General features: G+C 41.5%; 1 protein-coding gene across 1 annotated transcript; it reads left to right on the top strand.

Moving 5' to 3' along the window:
* Positions 1 to 193: 193 nt before the first annotated feature.
* On the top strand, positions 194 to 7,646 carry timm44 (translocase of inner mitochondrial membrane 44 homolog (yeast)). The gene is made up of 13 exons (XM_018673261.2): positions 194 to 295; positions 790 to 894; positions 1,437 to 1,640; positions 1,757 to 1,837; positions 1,958 to 2,107; positions 2,387 to 2,523; positions 2,888 to 2,973; positions 4,126 to 4,218; positions 4,568 to 4,692; positions 4,980 to 5,030; positions 5,208 to 5,297; positions 5,885 to 5,995; positions 6,815 to 7,646. Exons 1-13 carry the CDS (start codon positions 221 to 223, stop codon positions 6,932 to 6,934), a joined length of 1,428 nt encoding a protein of 475 aa, XP_018528777.1. The 5' UTR covers positions 194 to 220; the 3' UTR covers positions 6,935 to 7,646.
* The last annotated feature ends 13,214 nt before the right edge of the window (positions 7,647 to 20,860 follow it).

Genomic DNA, 20,860 nt, shown 5'->3' with positions numbered 1-20,860 from the left:
AGCTCAGAGCTTTCTTGTGACTTGGTTTGTCATATTAATAAAGCTTGAGCGCTGTGTTTGCTAGTATTATGGTGCTTAATTTGAGCAGAGCATGAAATTAAATGGTATCATGTGGAGGTACCTCGCAGTCGGGAAACTTCTACTTTTGCGGGGTTTTTTGTTAAAAAGTATATACTTTGGAGGTGTCACGTGATTCCCAAAGACCCTCCCCCCCGTGGACATGGAAGGTCACCACCGGAAGAAGGTCACAGGCACTACATTCAAGATGGCGACCCCCTTGTGTCAGTGTTACCAGGTGAGTGCTTGGAACATTTTGTGCGAAATACCCGCACGTAAAACACCACGAAACAATAAGGAACGTATACGGTATTTTTTTATAACTAGCAGTTTTACCACTGACGGGGAATGTCGCGAGTTTTGGTACCCAGGCTGCTAACGTGGCGTTAGCTAGCCGAGTTAGCTCTTTGACTGTTAAGATATCCAGCCGGCGTTTGGATTCTGTGGCTCAGGACCGTGTCTGAAAATGAAACTCTTGCCAAGTAAATTTTCAAGTTTGGTAGCTGCATGTTTTGACTTAAAGCCATGTCTTCTAATGAACACGGTTTCTGGGCTGCTTCTGCACAAGTGACATTGTCATGATTTTATGCCTACGTTTGATCTAAAAATAATGCTCGATGCAGAATTGATTTACCAGTGTCATACACAGTTGACGCATTTGCCCTTAACCTGATTGTCAGTACCAGAGCAGTCTACTGAAGTTTGAGGCTGAGACTGTGTGCCTGTTTCCAGATATGTGTCAGGAGAGGCTTGGTAGCATTTCCTTCCTCTTCCCGGCTACTTCACAACAGACCCAATGTCTTCAGGATACGTGGGTTCCTCACAAGCTCCTCACAGGTACGGACTCCCTACGATGTGGCACTGTCATGCCTTTTTCTGCTGAAGCTGTACTTTGCAGACTGTGTATCAGTGTCTAACTCTCTCTGTGGAGGAGTTCCATAAGTTTTGTTTGGATCATGCTCTCTTCCTCAACAAACCTCACTGCAGTTTGCTTTGAAAAAGACAGATATCAAGTTGCTGTCTTTTTCTTAATAAAAATGAACATATATTTTTAGGTAGAATACACGCACAACTAGTAAAAAGCATTTTATTTTAATTGTTATAGAGTATTAGCTATGCAGCACAGACATTTCACTTGATGTTTTTAGACCTGAAGGGGACAATAATGACAGAGTTGCTGAATCACCAGCTCTTGGAATAAAGTCTACAGTGTTGCCTATCTTCCTCTATGAAGTGCCTCCAGTTTCTTCTTCAAATTGTTACACTTGTTTTCTACATTTACTTCTACTCATTCTACAGCAGATAAACAATACATGAACTTTAAGTTTCAGACATGCTTGAAGTAAATTCACCTCAGTGTTCTGTTTCAAATCATCCAGGTGCCTTGGTCACTTCCTCTGCAAGTAAGGTATTTGTCAGGGGAGAGAGGTGGCGGCAGAAAAGGTTTCCTTGGGGAGTTTCTGGACAACCTGAAGCAGGAGCTAAACAAGAACAAGGAAATGAAAGAGAACATCAAGAAGTTCCGGGAAGAGGCCAAAAAACTGGAGGAGTCAGACGCATTGAAACAAGCTCGAAGGAAATATGTTAGTATATGGCTTCACTACTGACACAAAATTGTAGCATTTCTACTTGTGTTCTTCTGAAGTGTTAAGTCTGCATTTGTTTTTATCACTGCTCCTCTTTTTTGTCTCTTTCCCAGAAAACTATAGAGTCTGAAACAGTGAAGACCTCTGAGGTTCTCAGGAAGAAGTTGGGAAACATCTCTGAGACTGTTAAGGAGGTAAATGCAATCCATATCTCAACCAGATGCAGCCTTTCTTTTGATTGTCATATAATAGAGGTGCTTTTCATGTTGGTACATCCACCCTTACAAGGTGTGTGTGTGTGTGTGTGTGGACAGGGGCTAGAAGAGGTCAGTCGAACGGAAATTGGAAAGAAAATCAAGGAGGGAATGGAGGAAGCCGCCAAAACAGCTAAGACCTCTGCAGAGTCTGTCTCTAAGAGTGGAGAGATGTTGGGGAAGACTGGTGCGTTCAAAGCTTTATCTCAGGTATGGAGTCACTTTACGTTCTCTGGTGTGGATATGTTTCATTTTTAACCAAAATGTAAACTGGATTCATTGTTTTGATTTGTCTCCTAAATAAAGTAAAGATATATACCCTTGAAAACAGCCCCCAGCCCTTTTATGTAAGGCAGTACTTAGAAGGATACATATTGAGTAAGTGATATATGCTGTCAAAGATGAGCCACAGTAATCACAAACAGGTGTCCTTAAAATGATAAACCTGAATCTAATTTTCTTGTCTGCTACATGTTAATTTAATTTCAGGGCATGGAGAGTGTGAAGAAAGAGATCGGTGACCTGGGTCACACTGGCCCTTATCGGCCTCCTGCCAGACTCAGGAAAAGGAGTGAGTTCTCCTCCAAGGGGAGAGGGGATGACGCCAAGGTCTTCGAAGCCAATGAGTACGTGAGTGCCCTCTGCTTTGCCCTGATATTTAGAGGCAGGCACCTCTAAGGTTCAGAGATAGCCAGTACCACTCACAAGGCCTCACACCATCTAATCCATTACTCCAGACTGACATCTTGTCAAGTAGTGGGAGACTGATTTAACCACTTGAGATTGTTGATACAGTATTATTTCAGAACTAGCAAATTCACCCACCTTCATCAAAACTAACACACTTAATTTATTGTTCTTGCTGTAATACAGCCATGTCGTCCTTTCTGAGTTAATACAGTTAAATATGATGGTCAGTAGCAGCGTGTCATCAGTGACACCCATGTCCTGTGGCCTGCTGTTCAAAGCCTTACTCTGTGTGTACCTCAGGGAAGCGATGGGTGTGGTGCTCCACAAGGACTCAAAATGGTACCAGCAGTGGAAGGACTTCAAAGACAACAACGTGGTCTTCAACAGTAAGGAATAATTAACCTGTGTGTCTTCTTGTCTGTCTTTGCATCCTTGGCTGCTTACTTACACTAAGCTTTTAATGAGTGTGCCAATTGCTAATATGCATTGTGGAGGTTACACAGTTACACAGCTCTGGTGAGATAAATTAATCAATACAATAAATTTCCATTGTCCAACAATAACTGATCTTTAAACTTATAAGACTCCACTAATAAGCATTTACTGAAAGAGCCAATTAATAGAGGGTGCCGCTGTGGGATTAGGTGGAGTGTGTGTAAAAAGGGGGCTTTATAAATTCACATCACACGGTTGATTTAGTAAATATTATGCACATTAGTCAGGGGAATAATGTTAATGATTAATAATGTTTGGGCAGGTTAAAAAAATGTCTGGTTTACAGTTACGACATTGCTCAATGTCAACAGGCATGCAGCTATTTAAATTTCCATAGCTACTGTTGCAGTATCTGCACTTTTTACTCTTAACTTAAATATTAGGGTTGGGTGGTGAACCAGTAATGATCTGTGAAATCTGTGCCAGATGACTTTTTTTGGCTGATTGAAATCAGCAAAATTATTACTGACAATATGTGGCCCCAGTCAGTAATTACTTGTGACTGGACAGTGTCCTGCACAGCATAAAACAGCCCACCTGCAGGACTCCAGTGTTGCTTTTTAGTGGCATCACATGTTCTATTCAAAGGCTCTTTATTTGGTACAGAGGGAGACTGCAGGTTTTAGATGCAAAATAGAGAGGAGCATGAAGCCCAGACACTCCACTGCCTTTTTAAACCAAGTCCAATGGGGAGTTGACTGAGGAGATGTGAGTGTGTTTATTTATCAGGACATGTATTGGAATCATATGATAAGTCATTAGTCACGCAGCAGTGATGCACAGCATTTTTCTGCTGAGCCTCAGTTTTTAGCCTTTTCATTCCTCACATTGTCTAAGCAGCAGGCTTGCTGGGAACTCATATTTCTGACAGGAAAAATGATGTCTAACCTCTGTATATGAACGTGCTATAAATCTGAAAGGATTTGCTGATCTTAGAGAATTATTTTTTTTTTTTACCTTCTCAGTATGTGTGGGTGTGTAGAGGAGACACTTCAGGTTTCAACTCAAACTCTGACTGACTCTCACTCATATTCTCACTGCAGGGTTCTTTGAGATGAAGATGAAGTACGATGAGAGCGACAATGCCTTTATCAGAGCGTCTCGTGCTGTCACCGATAAGATGACCGACCTCATAGGTGAGAGGCCTCTGGCTTGATATTTAATACACTTGAGAAGTCTAATCAAGAAGATGCAGCTAGTGGATGTGCTTCATAGTATGTATAGGTACATATTAGTAGATTATAAAAGGTTTTATATTACCTTTATTTGGGGTATTTGAGTTTTATGCAAAGTTTAAACTGGGGGGGGGTCATCTGGTGGTTACAGCATGTTTGCTTTAGAATAATACAGGTAATACAACAAAATGTAATTCTTTGTTTTTGTCTTTTCTACATGTAACTGCTTTACTGTGTTTTTCTGGGTTGTATGAAAATTTCTTACATTTAAACTATGTGTCCCTTGTCCGCATGTACTTGTTGTGTTTAGGTGGGCTGTTTTCTAAAACGGAAATGTCTGAGGTACTAACAGAGATTTTGAAGGTGGACCCTTCCTTTGACAAAGATTCCTTCCTTAAGCAGTGTGAACGAGATATCATTCCCAACATACTGGAGGTATGTTGGACTGCAAACAGTGATACCAGCTTCTTAAGACTCAACCCAGAGCATCTGATGAGAAATGTTTTATTTTTGTCAACACTGGATTTGAGTGGATGCAGTTAGGGTTTTGTGACATTGTTGAAAGTGAGAACGTACCTTTATGAATTACTACACTATTACACATATAAAACAGGTTGACCTAGAATACTGCATGTGATTAGGTCTTGATGCATCCTTACAAATGTATCCTGGAAGTTGTCATCTTGTTTTTTTAAGCCTGTGTTTCTTCTGCCTCCATGCAGGCGATGATCAGAGGGGAGCTGGAGGTGCTGAAGGACTGGTGTTATGAAGCAGTAAGACTTTTCTCACACTCTCATTCTGAGCTTTTATGTGTTGGAACATTTTTTTCAGTTTTGCCATGTGCCGATTACAGTTAGACTGCTCCACATAGCAATGTAGTACCTAGTCTTCATTAAATGTGTAGTCATAATGATATCTTATCTTCTTTTCCCCCTTTACTGGGTGTGTAGACATACAGTCAGCTGGCACACCCAATTCAGCAAGCCAAGGCCATGGGACTTCAGTTCCACTCTAAGATCCTGGACATTGACAATATTGATGTAAGTTGTACAGTACACAAGATTTAATGAAGTTGTGAGTATTGGCACTTCACGGTACTGCAAGGTTTTTTGTTTTCCTTTAAAACTCCAGTAGTTCAGTGGTTGGATGAGCTTTCAGAATACCTGAAATTAATGCTTGGCCTCATGCCAATAGCTACTGGTTAGAATATCTTTTACAAGCCAAATGAATTAACATAAGTTGTCATAAACAAAGGATAAAGTGAGCAGATTTAGAATTTTAGCAAGTATTGATAAATGATACTTGTCTTCTCTCTTTTTTATTAACACATCCTTTGTTTTCCTACATGAGAATAGCAGTAATGCTAACAGATAGCCAGTTAGGAGCCTTTATAATGCACAACAGTTGTTTTGATTGTAAGAGCTTGTGGTTAGAGTGATCTGCTCAGACAAAGTTTGAAAATATTCAAAATAAAAGTACAAGCCTACACCCATGTCAGGCAAATGTCAGTGTTGTCAAAAAGCATGTAAAATTATAAGCAAGTGTCAACAATCTTTGTTCATTTTTAACTTTATGTAAACATCTCATTTGTTGGCTCAGTAAAGAATATATGTATTTTCCTCTCCAGCTGGCCATGGGGAAGATGATGGACCAGGGTCCAGTACTGATCATCACCTTCCAGGCCCAGTTAGTCATGGTGATACGAAACACCAAGGGAGAAGTTGTAGAGGGGGACCCTGTAAGTAACATACACATGAACAAAAACACAAATACTACGAAGAAAACAGTCTTTGTTAGCTTTGCCATATTTGTATCTTGCAACACAAATGTGAATTATTTGGCATTTTGCCGGGTAATGTTATAGAAGTAATAGAAAGCTTTAGCTGGCATTTTGTCAGTGTTCTTTTAAATGAGGCACCAGGAGAATATTATGAGACAATGGAACCACTTTTTACTATTTGGGCATGACTTTTATTTATTTAGTCCCAGGACCCAGACTACAGCTTTATGGGCTGTAAAGCAGCCATGTTGTCCACTCAGGGCTCCTCAGGGACACCTGCAATTGGTAAAAAGGTGTCTACTCAGTACCACGCCGTTGGCACCTGCCCAGTGTTCAGAGTAAAAGACTACTGCCAGAGGATTAATGGTGGATATACTGTTCTTCTGAGTTTTTTAAGTTGGATCCTAATGTCTGGGCGTTAAATAATAGTCTCTGTCCTTGTGGACATAAAACCCAGCTTCCGTTTTCTTGCCTTTTGTTTGGTCACAGACTTTAAAACCTTTTTCCCCTTTCAGACTTTCTTGGTTTTAGATACATTTGGGACATCTGGGCATTGACTGGACATGACTAACTCAAAAATAATGTTACTCTGGGTAGCTACTGGAATTATTCTCACTAGTTTGGTTTAGATTGGGTTAACATAATCATAAAGTAGATGTCTATATTTGACTCACCTAAAAAAACTTGAAATGTGTTATTTGTCCTCCCTGTTTTACAGTGATCAAGAAAAACTGAACAGTTAAGAATAAGTGCACCCATCTGTTTTTCTTTCTCCAGGAAAAAGTGCTCAGGATGATGTATGTGTGGGCTCTGTGTCGAGACCAGGAGGAGCTCAATCCATATGCTGCCTGGAGACTACTCGACATCTCCGCATCTAGCACCGAACAGATCCTCTAAGACTCTTTGATGTGCACAAAACACACTTACCCAGGGAGAGAACATACTGTACCTGAGCAGGCCCTGGAGCTGGCTGGGAAGAAAAGGGGTAGGGAGAGAGGAAGGCACATGGAAATGAGGGACAGACAAGTGGGGCATGGGCTCACTTCACAACAGAAACATTGTGGAGAAGTGCTGCTTAACGCTTGGTGCTTCACCATCTCTTTTTTTTTAACTACACTGGCTTTTGGTTCAGTCCCCACAGTTTTCTTTGAACGCTTGACACCATTCCTCTGGCTTACACTAGGGGGCGGTAGATTACCAGTAACTGTTAACAACTGTATTTTCTGCAGTGCCTGCATGGCTGCCCCTTTATTGTATCTGTATGGTGCAGGACAGCTGTCATTGGATAAATGCGGTTCATCTCTTTTATTATGAGTATAAGAGAAGAAAGTGTGGAAATCAATAGAGTAGATTTGTACCTGAGCCCCCTGACTTCAGGTTGATCTTGAAAAATCTCAGACGTCTCTGCCACCTTCCTCTGTTTAATCAGTCCCTCATACTCTCTCTCTTCCTCTCTGAGGTGTTGTAATCTTGGCCGTTGATGGCGTCATGGCCAATCAGCGCTCTCCTCGATCCTTGTTTGTATGATAATTGTCCAATGTAATTGTTAAACTGTGAGAAAGTCTATATTTATTATGAAAAATAAAGATGACCCCTGTTTTTCACACTAGCAGACGTTTTTGATAATAAATCCCTGCCACAATATTATTACCTCTACCCCACAAGTGGTTCAGCTTGCCTTCAGATCCAGAGGATATCATGTGATTCCTTCTAGGGCAGTTGCTAATTATTTTTTTAGATTAAATCCTCAAGTGGGATTTCTGTGTTTGCTACAGTATTTCCTTTGGGAAAAATGCTACTTTTGAGTGAATTTTTACAGTTTAATTTCCAGAGCAGAGCTAGAGCACTCATCTGCTTTGAGTGAAATTTAGCTGCCTGTGTTAAGTAAACGTGATTGAAATGAGGTACACACCAAATCACGGAGCCTGAACATGATCATTTTGATGTCTGTCTTGCTCTAGAGGACGCACAGTAGCTAAAAGGTCAGATTTTTCTGATCTGTAATCAATACCAAAATAGCCTTGCATTAGATTTAATGTTATCTCTGTGTGCATTCAGCTTTAGGTCTCATCAACATCAATAATATGTTGTTATTTTCACTCTTCTCTGGTAACATATCCTTTGACCTTCAGTGTTGTCAGTGTTCATAAGTAACTGCCAAATGTGTTCAGTGTGGCATGTCGTCGCACCACACAGCAGATCCATATGGCCAACAATCAACAACACAAACCTCCTTCCTTGGACATGTAAAACGATGGAGGTTATAAAGGCTAAATGGCACCAACTACACCCACTACACCCATCTCAACAGTAATCTCTCTCATGTGTCACAGTTGTCATCATATGTCCAAGATGATGGTGGGTAGTGTTTGACACTGTCTGCATGCCTTTGACAAAACCTCTGCTCTCTATGTGGGCAAATATGCACGTGTTTCACTGCAACACATTTAATGTGAACGTGAACAATGACAAGTCATTTGGATTTTAAAACACTGCCAACTAGTCCTCATTACAAGTCTGTCTTGTGCCCAGATTTTTTCATTTAGTATTGGCAACTCTTGCACCTCTGATTTGTTGCAGACAATAGTTTGCATGAAGTCAGAGAATCACATTCAGCCTTTTTCTCTTGTCAAGCCAACAGGAAGTCATATAGTAGCGCTCTCATTTCCACCATCTACAATGTCGCCACTTCAGTTGAAATGTCTCAATTTCAATCAGCCTGATAACTCTGGTTTTGTACACTTGTTTTGGTCTGTTTTCAAATGTTATGTCATTTCCATATCTTCAGAAATGGCTCTTGCTGTTTCTACGGTTATGTGTTAGTGTTCATCAAAGAGCAAATTAAATCTATCAAACACAAGGCTCGATCCCCCTGGAGGGTCTCTGCTTTTCATTCAGGCCATGTGCTTCACTTACGATGTGTCTTGTGATGCTTTTGGGTGCAGGGTGCAGATGAAAAGGTGTGATCACACCACAGTAGCTGTTCATCGTCTGTGGCAGCACTCAGACAGCTTGGTACAGATGTCGGGATGCATCATGCAGTGTCCCTTGGATTTGGGACTGGTCTGCTCATCGTGCAGCAGGATTGATTACAGCAGCCTTGGGTGAGAAAGTAGGAGTTGGGGGTGGGTGGTCTTATAGGACAAGCCTGCTCATTGTGTATGCCTGCATGTGTACTGTATGTCTGTCTGTACATGTGGACCAGTGGCGCCAGTGCTCCAGTGCCATCCTGGATGATGAATCCTCTCTGTTGCTGAGCTGTGCTGAGGTTGCAGCTCCCCGGTGTAGTCCTCATTGCTCAGGATGTACTCCTGCAAAACATAATCGCACACACTGTGTTCTCCACACAGGTATTCAGAGGAGCCATCCAGGAAAATTCACAGCTGGGGTGGCAGTCAGACACCCGCTGACCAAGAGGAGATCTGAAGTGCTTGTGAGTTTGCACCACAGCCTTTTTCACTGATTTGATTTACATACCTCCAAAGCAGCATGTTAATGAGCTTGCAGAGTCTCTAAATTTGCTTGCTGAAGGTAATCCATCACACTAAACATTTAGTCACCTTTAGTTTTTGTTTACATTCCAGTATATTATTGCCTGACAAACAGTTCTCAGCAGCAGCTGTTTTGAAAACTGCTTCTTGTTGGTGCTTTACACAAATCACTGCATGTGGATATGTTGTCAGGATATCAACCTGGACACCATACGTGTCAAAAATAATCAATTTGGTATTTTCTTCTTGTTCTTGTTTCCTGCTTTGTTGCTAAAGTAGGTGCTGGTGTAGCTGAGACAGTGTTACAACAGTCCCAGGACATAATTAAAATGTAACTTGACAAAATCAGTCTATTTTGTAAACTGAAACCAGTGGATGCCTGGAAGGTAGGTAAATGGTTGCTAGTGCTGTAAAGTGTATGTTAATAGGATAAAAATAAAAACAATGTATGTGGTCCTTTAAAAGTACCACCCTCCCAAATAATCCTGTAATTTAAACCTAGCTTTAACCTGAAGAGTAATTTTAATGCCTCACCTACTAGAAGTAACTGTAGGGACATAGAGTCCACCCTAAAAAGCTCTAAAACTAATCCCAGAAATAACAAAAAAAAAGACATTTTAAAGAGGAAGACTTACAAAAATGCTCTCCCTTTGAAGTTTTCCATAAACCCACTCCCACAGTTGTGCATTCAGTGCTTAAGTGGGATGTACACAGGAGTAGTTAACGGTTTTGTGACGTGAACCCAACAAGGGTTTTTTGCTCTGACTCACACGTACACAGAACACAAACGTCACCGTCTGAAGAGCAAAGGAGGTAACGGCCATGCAGCTGGCCGACCGGGGGCTACTCTCACATGCATATGTCTTTCTCCAGATACACACACACACACACACACACACACACACACACATACACAAACAAAGAAGTGGTGCTAGGTCAAGTCCCAAGGAAGTAGGGCAGAAGTGTCACACAGACTCTCACACTTGACGGGTGAGTGCTGGCATCCCACTGTGGCCTGGGATCCAGGTTGGCAGCTGCAGCAGGACTAACAAGCAGAGTGACAACAGCTCAGGAAGGAAGAACTTGCAAAATAAATAAATAAATAAAAAATACATGTCATAAAATGTGATCAATATGGAGGTGTTAAGAATGCATCAAATATAGTCTGTTAAATGGCTGTCTCTTACACAGTATTTTTCTGGACTGTTTCTAAAAAATAATGCAGAAACCAAACAATGAACAAAAAACTCTAAAACAAACGATGCAGCGTGAGAGCAAATATCACTGAGCGTGAAAGCTGTCACTGCCATGCCATTGAAGTAACTGACTGTGGCCTTCACTTCCCCACCACTTATGCTTAAAGCCGCATTATCCCATGGCTGTTACATTAACTATTCATCTTCATATCATAAATGGAAATTCTCCAACACATGTCAAGTGTTTCTCGCTTGTCAGCCGTCCTTTTATTTAACATCCACCCCATTTCCTTTCTTCCCTGTCATCTGTCTGATGCCCCATTAACTATGCTGTCCTTGAGCTCCCCTGGCACCCTGGCACCCTGTCTACTACTGTCTACATTGTCGTTTTCCCTGGTCCTCCTTCCATCTAATTATCTATTTTAATAGATCTGCGGTTGAGGCAAACCTATACAGGTTAACTGGACTGCATTGCAATACAAGTAGAAATACAGTGGCAGGGAACAATACCCATCTTCCTCCTCCTGAGTGACAAAGAAAAAAAACAATTTTATGCATCACATGTTTGCAGATGGGCTTAATGTAACATGACATTGTTCTTGCTTGATCTGAAGTTGAGCACTGGATGCTACGAAGGCTCTGTGATGCAAAGTAAGTCTTTTGGAAAGAGCTCAAATGAAGGTCACCAAAGTCTCTGTGTATGTGTGTGTGTGTGTGTGTGTGTGTGTGTGTGTATGCATGTATAGGTGCTCACTCTGACCCAGATACACCGGTGCAATGGGGCACTGTGCCAACACGTCAATTCATGGGCACATAGGAAAGAGTTCACACACACACACTCACATTCATACAGGCGGTCAGACAACAGTGTGGGGAAAGGTCGGGAGGGCGTCCCACTGAGAGAGGGATTATGCAGGGCGGCTGTGTGTGTCGGAGTGCTGACATCCCACTGTGGCATACTGGAGCACAGTGTTTGAACAGAAGACAGGTGGGAGCCCCTCTCCTCTTGTACAGAGACTGAGGGGGTTTAATTATCATCAAAAAACCACTCCTGTTCTGTGTGAGAGGCAGATGTGTTATTCTTTGGTTGTCCCCGTGCTTCTTTGTTCATCTCTGACTGTCCCCAAAGCAGGTACAACATCACAGCGTCTGGGCAAACCTGCTAATCACCAGAGGATTGCAGCACAGCTGAATTCTTGTCTGAGCTTGTAACACTTGACAGTCACATTTCCATCCCCTCTCACTGGATGCTGCTACTTTCCAGACTCCACAGCCTGTTCTGTTATAGAAAGATAAATTGTGAATTGTCAAAGGCAGGTAAAATATTTTAACAATTGCAGTTAGGGGATTGTTTAACCCATTAAAAAATATGTATATATATTGAATTGTTACCGTGCAGTTTTCAAGCTACTTGGTGAGAAATAATATGAAAACTTTTGACCTCTAAAAAACTTATCTTTAGTAACAGGCGCACTCATTTTGGAAGCTAATTTGATTGTTTTAATAGTTTCCAAGTATCACAAGGTAAATACAACAAAAATCAAATCAGCGTTGTTGTTTTTTTTTTTTCTAATTTCGATGAAGTATAACTGACCCTTTAAGTAGCTGCTTAATCATTTACAGTGTGTTATAATAGCCAGGATGTTTTTATTTTTTCCTCATAATAGAAATGTTAGATTTTTCTCAAGCATAATATGACAAAAAGGTGGAGTAGCTTTTGTACCTTTGGCTGAAGACAGTTCAGTAATAGATCTTTGAGGCTTTTGTTTGGGGATATTGCCTCACATTAAAATTACATTTTTCTTTTAAAGGTTATCCTCTTCATCTTTTCATAAAGCTCACCTTGTTATTGCAGCTCTAACAGCATTCAGGATCTAATATAGAGTAGCTTCTCGCCTTCCTACGAAAGTCAGCGGTCAATATGTCGTTATCTCATTTTCATATATCGCTCCAGTCCCATAAGATCAGACAGCAATATCAAACGGAGAAGGGGAGCCAAGTTTGGACACGTGTTATGAAAGAATAACTTTACCTTTAATAAAAATGAGAGGGAAGAGGATGGAGAAGTGTTTCAGATGAGGTGGAGGGACTGACAGACACACAGGCTGTACTTATTTAGCATTGTAAATGAGTGTCGAAGCAGGCAGTACAATTATGGACACGTGTGCCTGTTCAAGCAGTAATGGGCAGTGAGAGCGCTTTAACCAGCCCCCCGTCTCACCCGACCATGCCCCATCCACAGACCAGCGGGATGTGGCGGACGTGCTGGAGCTCCCAGAACCAATATTACAGCAGAAATCGTGGGATGGTATCCTTTACAGTATGACTGCGTCAGACACAGCTCTGTGCGACTGCATGCATTGGTGCCGATTAATACTCACTCAGGCTGGATCACACTCAGTGTGGGCACATACAGGTCACCTCAGGTCACGAAAGAGGCTCCTCTTTCTCAGATATTATCCTCAGTTCTCTTGATATGACGTAGTTCTGCCTCTCTGTCACTTTCATTTTAGCGTTCAATCTCACAGTAGCAGATATATATGTATATGTATGTGTGTCTGTGTGTGTTGCAAAAGCAAAGGTTGAATCAATTTAATCAGATGAATCATCCAATCAGGTGATTCTGCAAATATCTGCAATGCAAAGGTGTATTAGTGTATAGACAAAAAATTCAGTTGCTCTCTCTTTCTTTGCTCAGATCAATGAAATTGAAATTTGCTTTTGGCATGAAACAGTAATAAGAGAGGGAATGCAGCATAGCCAAAATTCATTAAGCAAGACTACTTCTTGGCTCCTGCCCTTACATATATTTAAAATTCAAGTAAACTCAAATCAGTAAACTCTCTCACTAATCAGCATTGTCTTTTAACTGCCTGTGTAGCGCGCTGAATACTGTTCTCCCCAACCATCTGTATCATGACACCATCCAGATTTCCAAATTGCGGGCGTATCATCATGATGAAGCATTAACCTCAGATGAAAACCTATCATCTTCTTTTTACTGATGACATATTAGCAGGATCACCACCACTCCACCTGCTCCAGTTCTGTAATAGGGGTGCTGGAAGCATCAATGAGGCTAAGATGATCTATGTAGTGTTTTCACTGACTCGACAAGGAGCAGATAACTGGTCACACACTAATCAGTGGCAGTATGTGCTGCATCTGTGCACACTCTGGTGGTAGATACTACCAGCAGAGTGTGCCACAGGTGCAGCGCATACTGCCACTGATTAGCGTGTCACTTGATATCTTCGCTTGCCTCCTCAGTGTTGAGTCTTGTATGTTCTGATGAAGGTCTGATAGACTGAAAGCTCACGAAAATAAGGTGCATGAATCTAGGTGTGCAGAGATCTTTTTCTACCTAATACTAATACAGAATACATTGTATATTACTGTAACAATATTACTGTACAATTCAGTTGTGTCAATTCCGATGGTCAATTGAATTATATCCCTGTATGTAGGATTAATACATTGATATATATACATGACTGTTGGTGTGTGATATGGCACTGCACTAAGACTGCTGCTTCCTCACAGTACCTATGTTTCCTGTCTGCTATTACCTGAATTTTCCCATCTTTTATTTTATCCTTGGTTATTTTTCATGCTTTTCCATCCTGTTTGAATCTCATGCATAAGCCATTTTCCAACTATTTCAATTCCATTATCACCTCCCTCTCCCTCCCACCTCCCTCGCCCTCTTTTTCTAAATCTAATCCCCTGTCCACCCAAGACACCATCAGCAAGCCCATCCTAATTGCTGGGGGCAGATCCTTTATGAGAATGGTGATTCTGCTGAGAGGAGGGAAAACAATGGGAGCAAATTCTGTTTCTATTGATCAGCCAGCGTCTCTGTCCTCCCTCCAGCCGGCTGTGTTTACCGTTTCCTGTTCAGAGGTCTGATATGTCGTAAGATTTAGTGGCCTGGGTGCCCACATTAGGCTCTGCAGGAAGAATTTCTGTGGACGAAAGGGAGGGAAGCGTGGCTGTAAATACAGGCTGGTCTCCTAACCAGACGCCGACACGGCTTCATAAGATGTCTGGAGAAGCGTCAAACGTTGCCATTAACTTCTGGCCCCACAGGGTGCAGACAACACAGAGGGCAAGTCTGGGGAAATTCATCACCTTCCTGCAAACATGGAGAAAGAGGAGCCTCTTGGGGCAATACCAGAGTGTGTCATAGGATTCAGATTAAAAGTGTGTGGTGACAAAGGGCAGATCAACAAGTGGAGGAGAGGAGAAGAGAGAGGAGAGGTACTATGTGTTAGAGTTCAACATCATAAAATGACTCATTTTCAGTGAGTGTACCATGACTCATATGTGTTTTCCTTTATACCTTCTCTTTCATGGGCCCGGGGGCAGACAATGTGACATATTGCTTCACCTCCAGTGACAGCTAATCAATAGGAGTAAATCAGAACAGGGCTGCGGCCAGAGGACAGCTGGGGTGGGCTACAGGTACTGCCCCGCTAGTCCGCTTGCCCTCCCTGCTCTCCACACCACCTATCAATAACTGTGATGAAGATTGAGGCCCGGTTAGATTAACTTTCCTACACTGTTACCATGTCCAATCAGTCACGAAGGCCAGCAGGCTAGGGAAATAAATGTTAGCTTGTCAAAGGTTTGCATTAGCATGAGGGAAATTACAGACCACTAATCATGAAAAAAGAGGATCTTCTGGCTGTCCTCACATGAATCAGAGGTCAGACCAGGACATGAAGGCCTAATGCATAGGAGTGAAGGTGGCTGCTGTAGGTAGTGTCTATGTATCTCTCTTTTCCTTCACTCTCTTCTAAATGTGTGTGTGTGACCCACACACTATGGTTGGTTGCTTGCTCTCTCTCTCTCCATCAGCATGACAGGAAGATTAGGTTGTGAATAAAGAGTTCCATCCTCTCATCAGTAGTTATCAAGGTCAGGGTCAGAGAGACAGACAGGTAAGGTGATTTATTACTGGAGACAGAAGGTGGAGCGTGAAAGAGGGAAAGTGGTGAAAGGTGAGGGCACGCAACAAGGAGGAATAAAAAGCCAAGAGAGGAACGTTAGACATCAAGTAGTGCAAACTGACCTGAGGACAAAGATGCAGAGACACCTGTGTGTGAGTTTGTTGTTCCTCCATGTATTTAACTTCAGCTGTAAGTCTGAGAGAAAGGTCACATGTTTAGATGATTTTGAGTCCCATAATCAAGAATGTTCAACATGTCCACCATGCACAAATTATCAGCAATTATTAAACAGCACAAATCTCTTCATTAAGGATTAGTGATGTTAGATTATGTGAGGATTTGGGACTTGGATGACCTGCGATAAGACATGGTTCAGCACTGCTAATTAGCCCAAAGGTCTGTTCTTTTTCATGTGGCTTTCTTTATTGCGTGACTGTTTGTTATTAACTTTAATCGCTCAATTCATTGTTCAAGGATTTATAATTAACCTGAAGAACCTTGCAACACAAGTCACATTAATGTTCTGTAACTTGTATATTTCTCAGCTCACGTTTTTTTCCTTGCAAGGTTTTTCCAGTGTCAGGCTGACACAGTTAATCCACCCGCACTAGTCTCATGAGAATCCTCCATGGGCTAATCATGCTTCAAAGAATAATTGCAGTCATTTAAAAGCAATGCATGAATGGTATTTGATAATATGAGTTCATTTTCCCCACAGACTCATATTTCCCAGTGATCCTCCACACCCTACTTTTTGCCCATGGCAAGGACTCTGTGGGGTCTTGTGGTTGCTTGTGAATTTTTGTACAGTTATAAGATTGGGGTCCTGTCCCTTTGTGTCACACCTAGTGTAGAGGGAGACCACTGGTATTGATTCCCTCAGGCAACAAGACTTTAACATTTGAATGATATGAAATCAAAATGAATGTGTATTTAAGCTGAAACAATACTGTAAACATTTAAATGTTGTGAGCGTATGTATCGGTACATTTACATCCAATTAAGCACCTGGGATACAGTCAGCTTTCTCCGCCTGTACACGTGACTAGATCTCTCATCGGCTGTTTACAAATCCACATGTGCTATGGCGTAAGACTGCAGTAGAACAGCAGGATGGCTGGAGGAAAGAATTATTAAAAGAGTGGTGCAGGAAAGTCCTAAAACCCAGAAGCAGGTTAGCATTTTTGCACTTCGGTTCCCTCGTCCTGAAGTCAAAGGGGTTTTTGAATTAGTTTCTGTTTAAATGCCTGATAAAAGGTCTGTGGTTAACACAAGCACAAGACACTTTCATGTTTTATTCTACAACATAAACTATGTCAGAAAATACCTCACTTGTGATTTTTTTTTTAAAGCTTTTATGTTTCTTAAAAACAGTGGTTGCTAACGGTAGTTGCAACGGTGGTTGCTAACGGTGGTTGCTAACAGTGGTTAAATGAGAGTACAGAGGTTGTCAACATCATAAAACTGCATATGAAATCCAGTCTACTCACCAGTCCGCCTTTACAGACTCATTGTGTTTATACTCACGTTCTTGCAAACTTATCACTAACTTTCTAAGAAGAGAGGGTTTTGTGGGAGAGGTAAGCATGATAAATTATAACTCGGAAGCTTAGTGGTGGTGACATTGAAGTCACAGAACTTACTTTATGTAATAATCAAAAAGCCACTGAAAAAATCCTATCAAATACTAACTTCCAATTTGGCTTACAAAATATGTCATCCTCATACCACTCTATTAGCACCAAACACAAGCTGCAGCTGATGGGAATGTCACTAGTTTTGTGGGTATTTGGTCATTGAAAAAAGTATTAGTTAGTTGGTTAGTTAGTACAATTTATCCTGATGGGGTCATGAATATCTGTGCCAAATTTCATGATAATCCATCCAATACCTGTTGAGGTATTTCAGTTTGGACCGACCAGCAGTTCCTTCCCTTGAGCCATGCTGCTAGCACGGCTAAAAATTCGTTAGCCAACTCCTGAAAGAACAACACCTGTCTTCTTCCTTACCTTCTTTCTCTGTTTGCTTACTTCTTTCTCCCACTGTCACAACTTATTTTCTTCTGTCTCTCCATGCATCTATCCATCCATCCATCCATCCATCCTTTTCAAAAGGCCAATCAGGTGACTGGAGAGATGTTTACTAAGGAGCAGCTCGTAGCTCCATAAAAGGCGTGATGGAAAGTCAGGGTAGTCGAGCCTGGAGTGACGGATTGTACCAGGCCTCCCTGGCGGAATAAATAGAGGCATTAGCTGGCCCATGCTACTGCTGAGGCTTACTGGCCTATGAAATGTGCAGCATGGCAGTGTCCTGGGCCTCGCCACAGTGTGATGAATGGCTTATATTCCTCTGTAAAGCATATTAAAGTCAGATTGTATGATGGATAGCAGGCAGAAGACACCAGGAAGAGTGGAAGGTGGAATAGGGGGAAGGTTAAGGAAGTTTTGGGGGGGGGGCTTTTGATAAAATATGTAAAGGGAGGAAATTAAATCCCAGACAAAAATATCAAAAGTGACCCCCCTCCCTCACTCCTGTTCCTTATATTTCTAGTGACTGATGAAGAGAGCAGAGGTGATTTTGAATTTTTAATGAGTCCCCTTTAGGCCCCAGCACAATGTCTGGTCTTTGTATGGCTCTTAGCTTCAACAGAAAGGTTCTTATGCACTTGTTCAGGTGCGCTTGCAATTCAGATTTTACCCATGACCCATTAATCTCTGAATGACTGCCTCTCATTCACAATGAAGCCCAGGTAACCATACACCATTTGTCCTTTGGTGGAATAAACTCCACTGAACTTCAGGATGTACCAAAGTTTCATTAGTTACATTCTGGGAAATACATGGACCGTCTTTCATGTTTATTGTCAGATAAGAAGGTTGATACCATTCTTATGATAAATAAGAAGCTGTAGCATCTGTAATAGTAATCATTTTACTTCTATCTTTGGGTCAATCACTCTTTGACTCCTGAGTTGAACTTCTCACAACCTCTGAACCTATGAAACCTGTCATGACACAGCTTTATTTTCAGGGATGCACAAACCCTGCAAAGTCAGGGGACCACTGCTTTAGGTGAGAAACAGGGTAGACCTCAGATTGGCTGCAGGTGTATTAAAACGTAGACAGACAAATACACATATACACGTCACCTGAGATCCATGTCCTGAGAATGTGAGAGGAGACCAAGTGAGCACAGTGCCTCTCTTGGCTGAGAGATCATCTTTATGTATATTATCCACACATTGGTAAAACATCTTTCTGAACATAGATTTCGGTGACACTGTAAAATTTTGTCTACGCTCAATTTTGAGTCAGTGGAGGAGGGTGGGATTATTTCAAAACATACTTTTTTTCTTCCTCTTGCTGTAAATCACTTCAAGATGTCATACTGGAACTAAATACCAGCGGGTGCCAAACAGACTTTTTCAACACTAAGTATGGGCATTCCTCATCCTGTGTGAATGGTAGAGTTCCCTCCTGACATGAATCACAGGTACACATGAGTCACACTGAGCACACAGAGGTAGACACTTGAAAAGTGTATATAAAGAAATATAGTTTAAGAAATGATTTGTAAAATAAGATAATTAATTGAATAATGGTATGAAGGACCCATGAATTAATTCATTTAGAAATTCCATAATTACCATGGGACCAAAACCCAATAATTTAATTGGTTAAAATAGTCATGATTACATGGAAATTTCCATATTCATTAGTTTGCTGTCATCACAAGCTCAGTCCAGTAATTGCTTTTTCACTCTGCAGATGTGATGTGAGCGTGATGAGTGGACAACTTTCATACAGGCTGGATGCAGAGCAGAGCAGCACTGATGGAGATGTGATGCCAAAGTAGACCTGCATACGTGTTGGGTCCTGGCCATGGTCACTCAGGGAATCTGGGACTCCACTCCAGCGTCGGGGGGGTCCATTGAATGACTGGCAGACTCAGTGAAGTCAGTCACTCAGCTGATCAAAATCGGATATCTTCATTCATGTGGGAGCAACTCTGCCTGGTATTATGGATCAGGGGAGATTGATCCCTGACCTTCTCTATTTAATCACAGGTAGAGAGATGGTATCGACTTATTGGCTTTGAAGTGGTGAAGTGAAGGGTTAAATAGACCACATCGACTCCAGTGTGCTGAGTGAGTCCCCATGAGAGAATGCAGGAAGTGCCAAAAAGAGCCATGAGTATATATGTGTGTTTTTGTAATACCCAGGACCAGTGTATCTTGTAAAAAATGCAAATAACAAATTTGAAAGTGATGCATTGCAGCAGCATGGCTGGTTGCCTTCCTGGCAAGGCTTATCCCTCATTTGTTATTAATATATTTATTATTTGTTTCATTAATTTATAGAAACGATCAATCACTTTAAATGTAGCCAGAATTAATCCTCTGGCGATGCTAATCGTGTGGAGAAAATTTGAAACGGTGCATCATCAGTCAACTGGCTCCATCAGACTCTGTTATCTGAACCAAGTGTCCTCTCATTTTAATTTAATTCAACCCCCCTCCTGCCTCTCTCTCCCTCTCTCGCTCTCTTTCTCTGTCTCTCTCTTGTTCTCCAAGAAGGGAAATTACACCGTGAGTAGAAGTACAAAATGATTTTGGCAGCCTGCTCTGACAAACTCTCCCAATCACTGTCTACTTCTTCAGCATGATCAGACCTTTACAGCTTTACACTTAATTTCCAAAGTTGATATCAAACGGTCATCAGTCATTTTGCCTTAAGCTCTGCAGTAATATATAAAAAGACTTTCCCCGGGAACTTGTTTTCTCACTCTACACAGGGATTGTTTACTACTGTTGTACAGCCATGCATAATTAAAGGTCTTATGAATAACTAAGACCATGCATTTAACCATGCCACACTCTCCCCTTGGGACAGAAAATAAATCCTCAGAATGCTCTTACCAAGGTCAGGGGTTGAGCTAACGTCTCATTAGAAACTCATTTTCCCATCATGGAATCACGAGTGAATGGGGAGTGATGGAAAGCCTCAAGGTATTGATCGGCAGTTGTTACGCTTAAAAAAAAAAATAGAGATAATAGTATGTAGTACTGTAGTATGAGCCACAGCCCTCCACACACACACACACACACACACACATACACACTCGTACTAAGACCTTGGAGCTACCTGGCCAGACACTTCAGAGTAATTAAACAAAAATAGAATA

Source organism: Lates calcarifer, linkage group LG17, assembly GCF_001640805.2.
Source record: "Lates calcarifer isolate ASB-BC8 linkage group LG17, TLL_Latcal_v3, whole genome shotgun sequence".
Lineage (NCBI taxonomy): Eukaryota > Metazoa > Chordata > Actinopteri > Centropomidae > Lates > Lates calcarifer.
The sequence above is the reverse complement of the archived record's forward strand: the minus strand, read 5'-3'. Positions and strand labels throughout refer to the sequence as shown.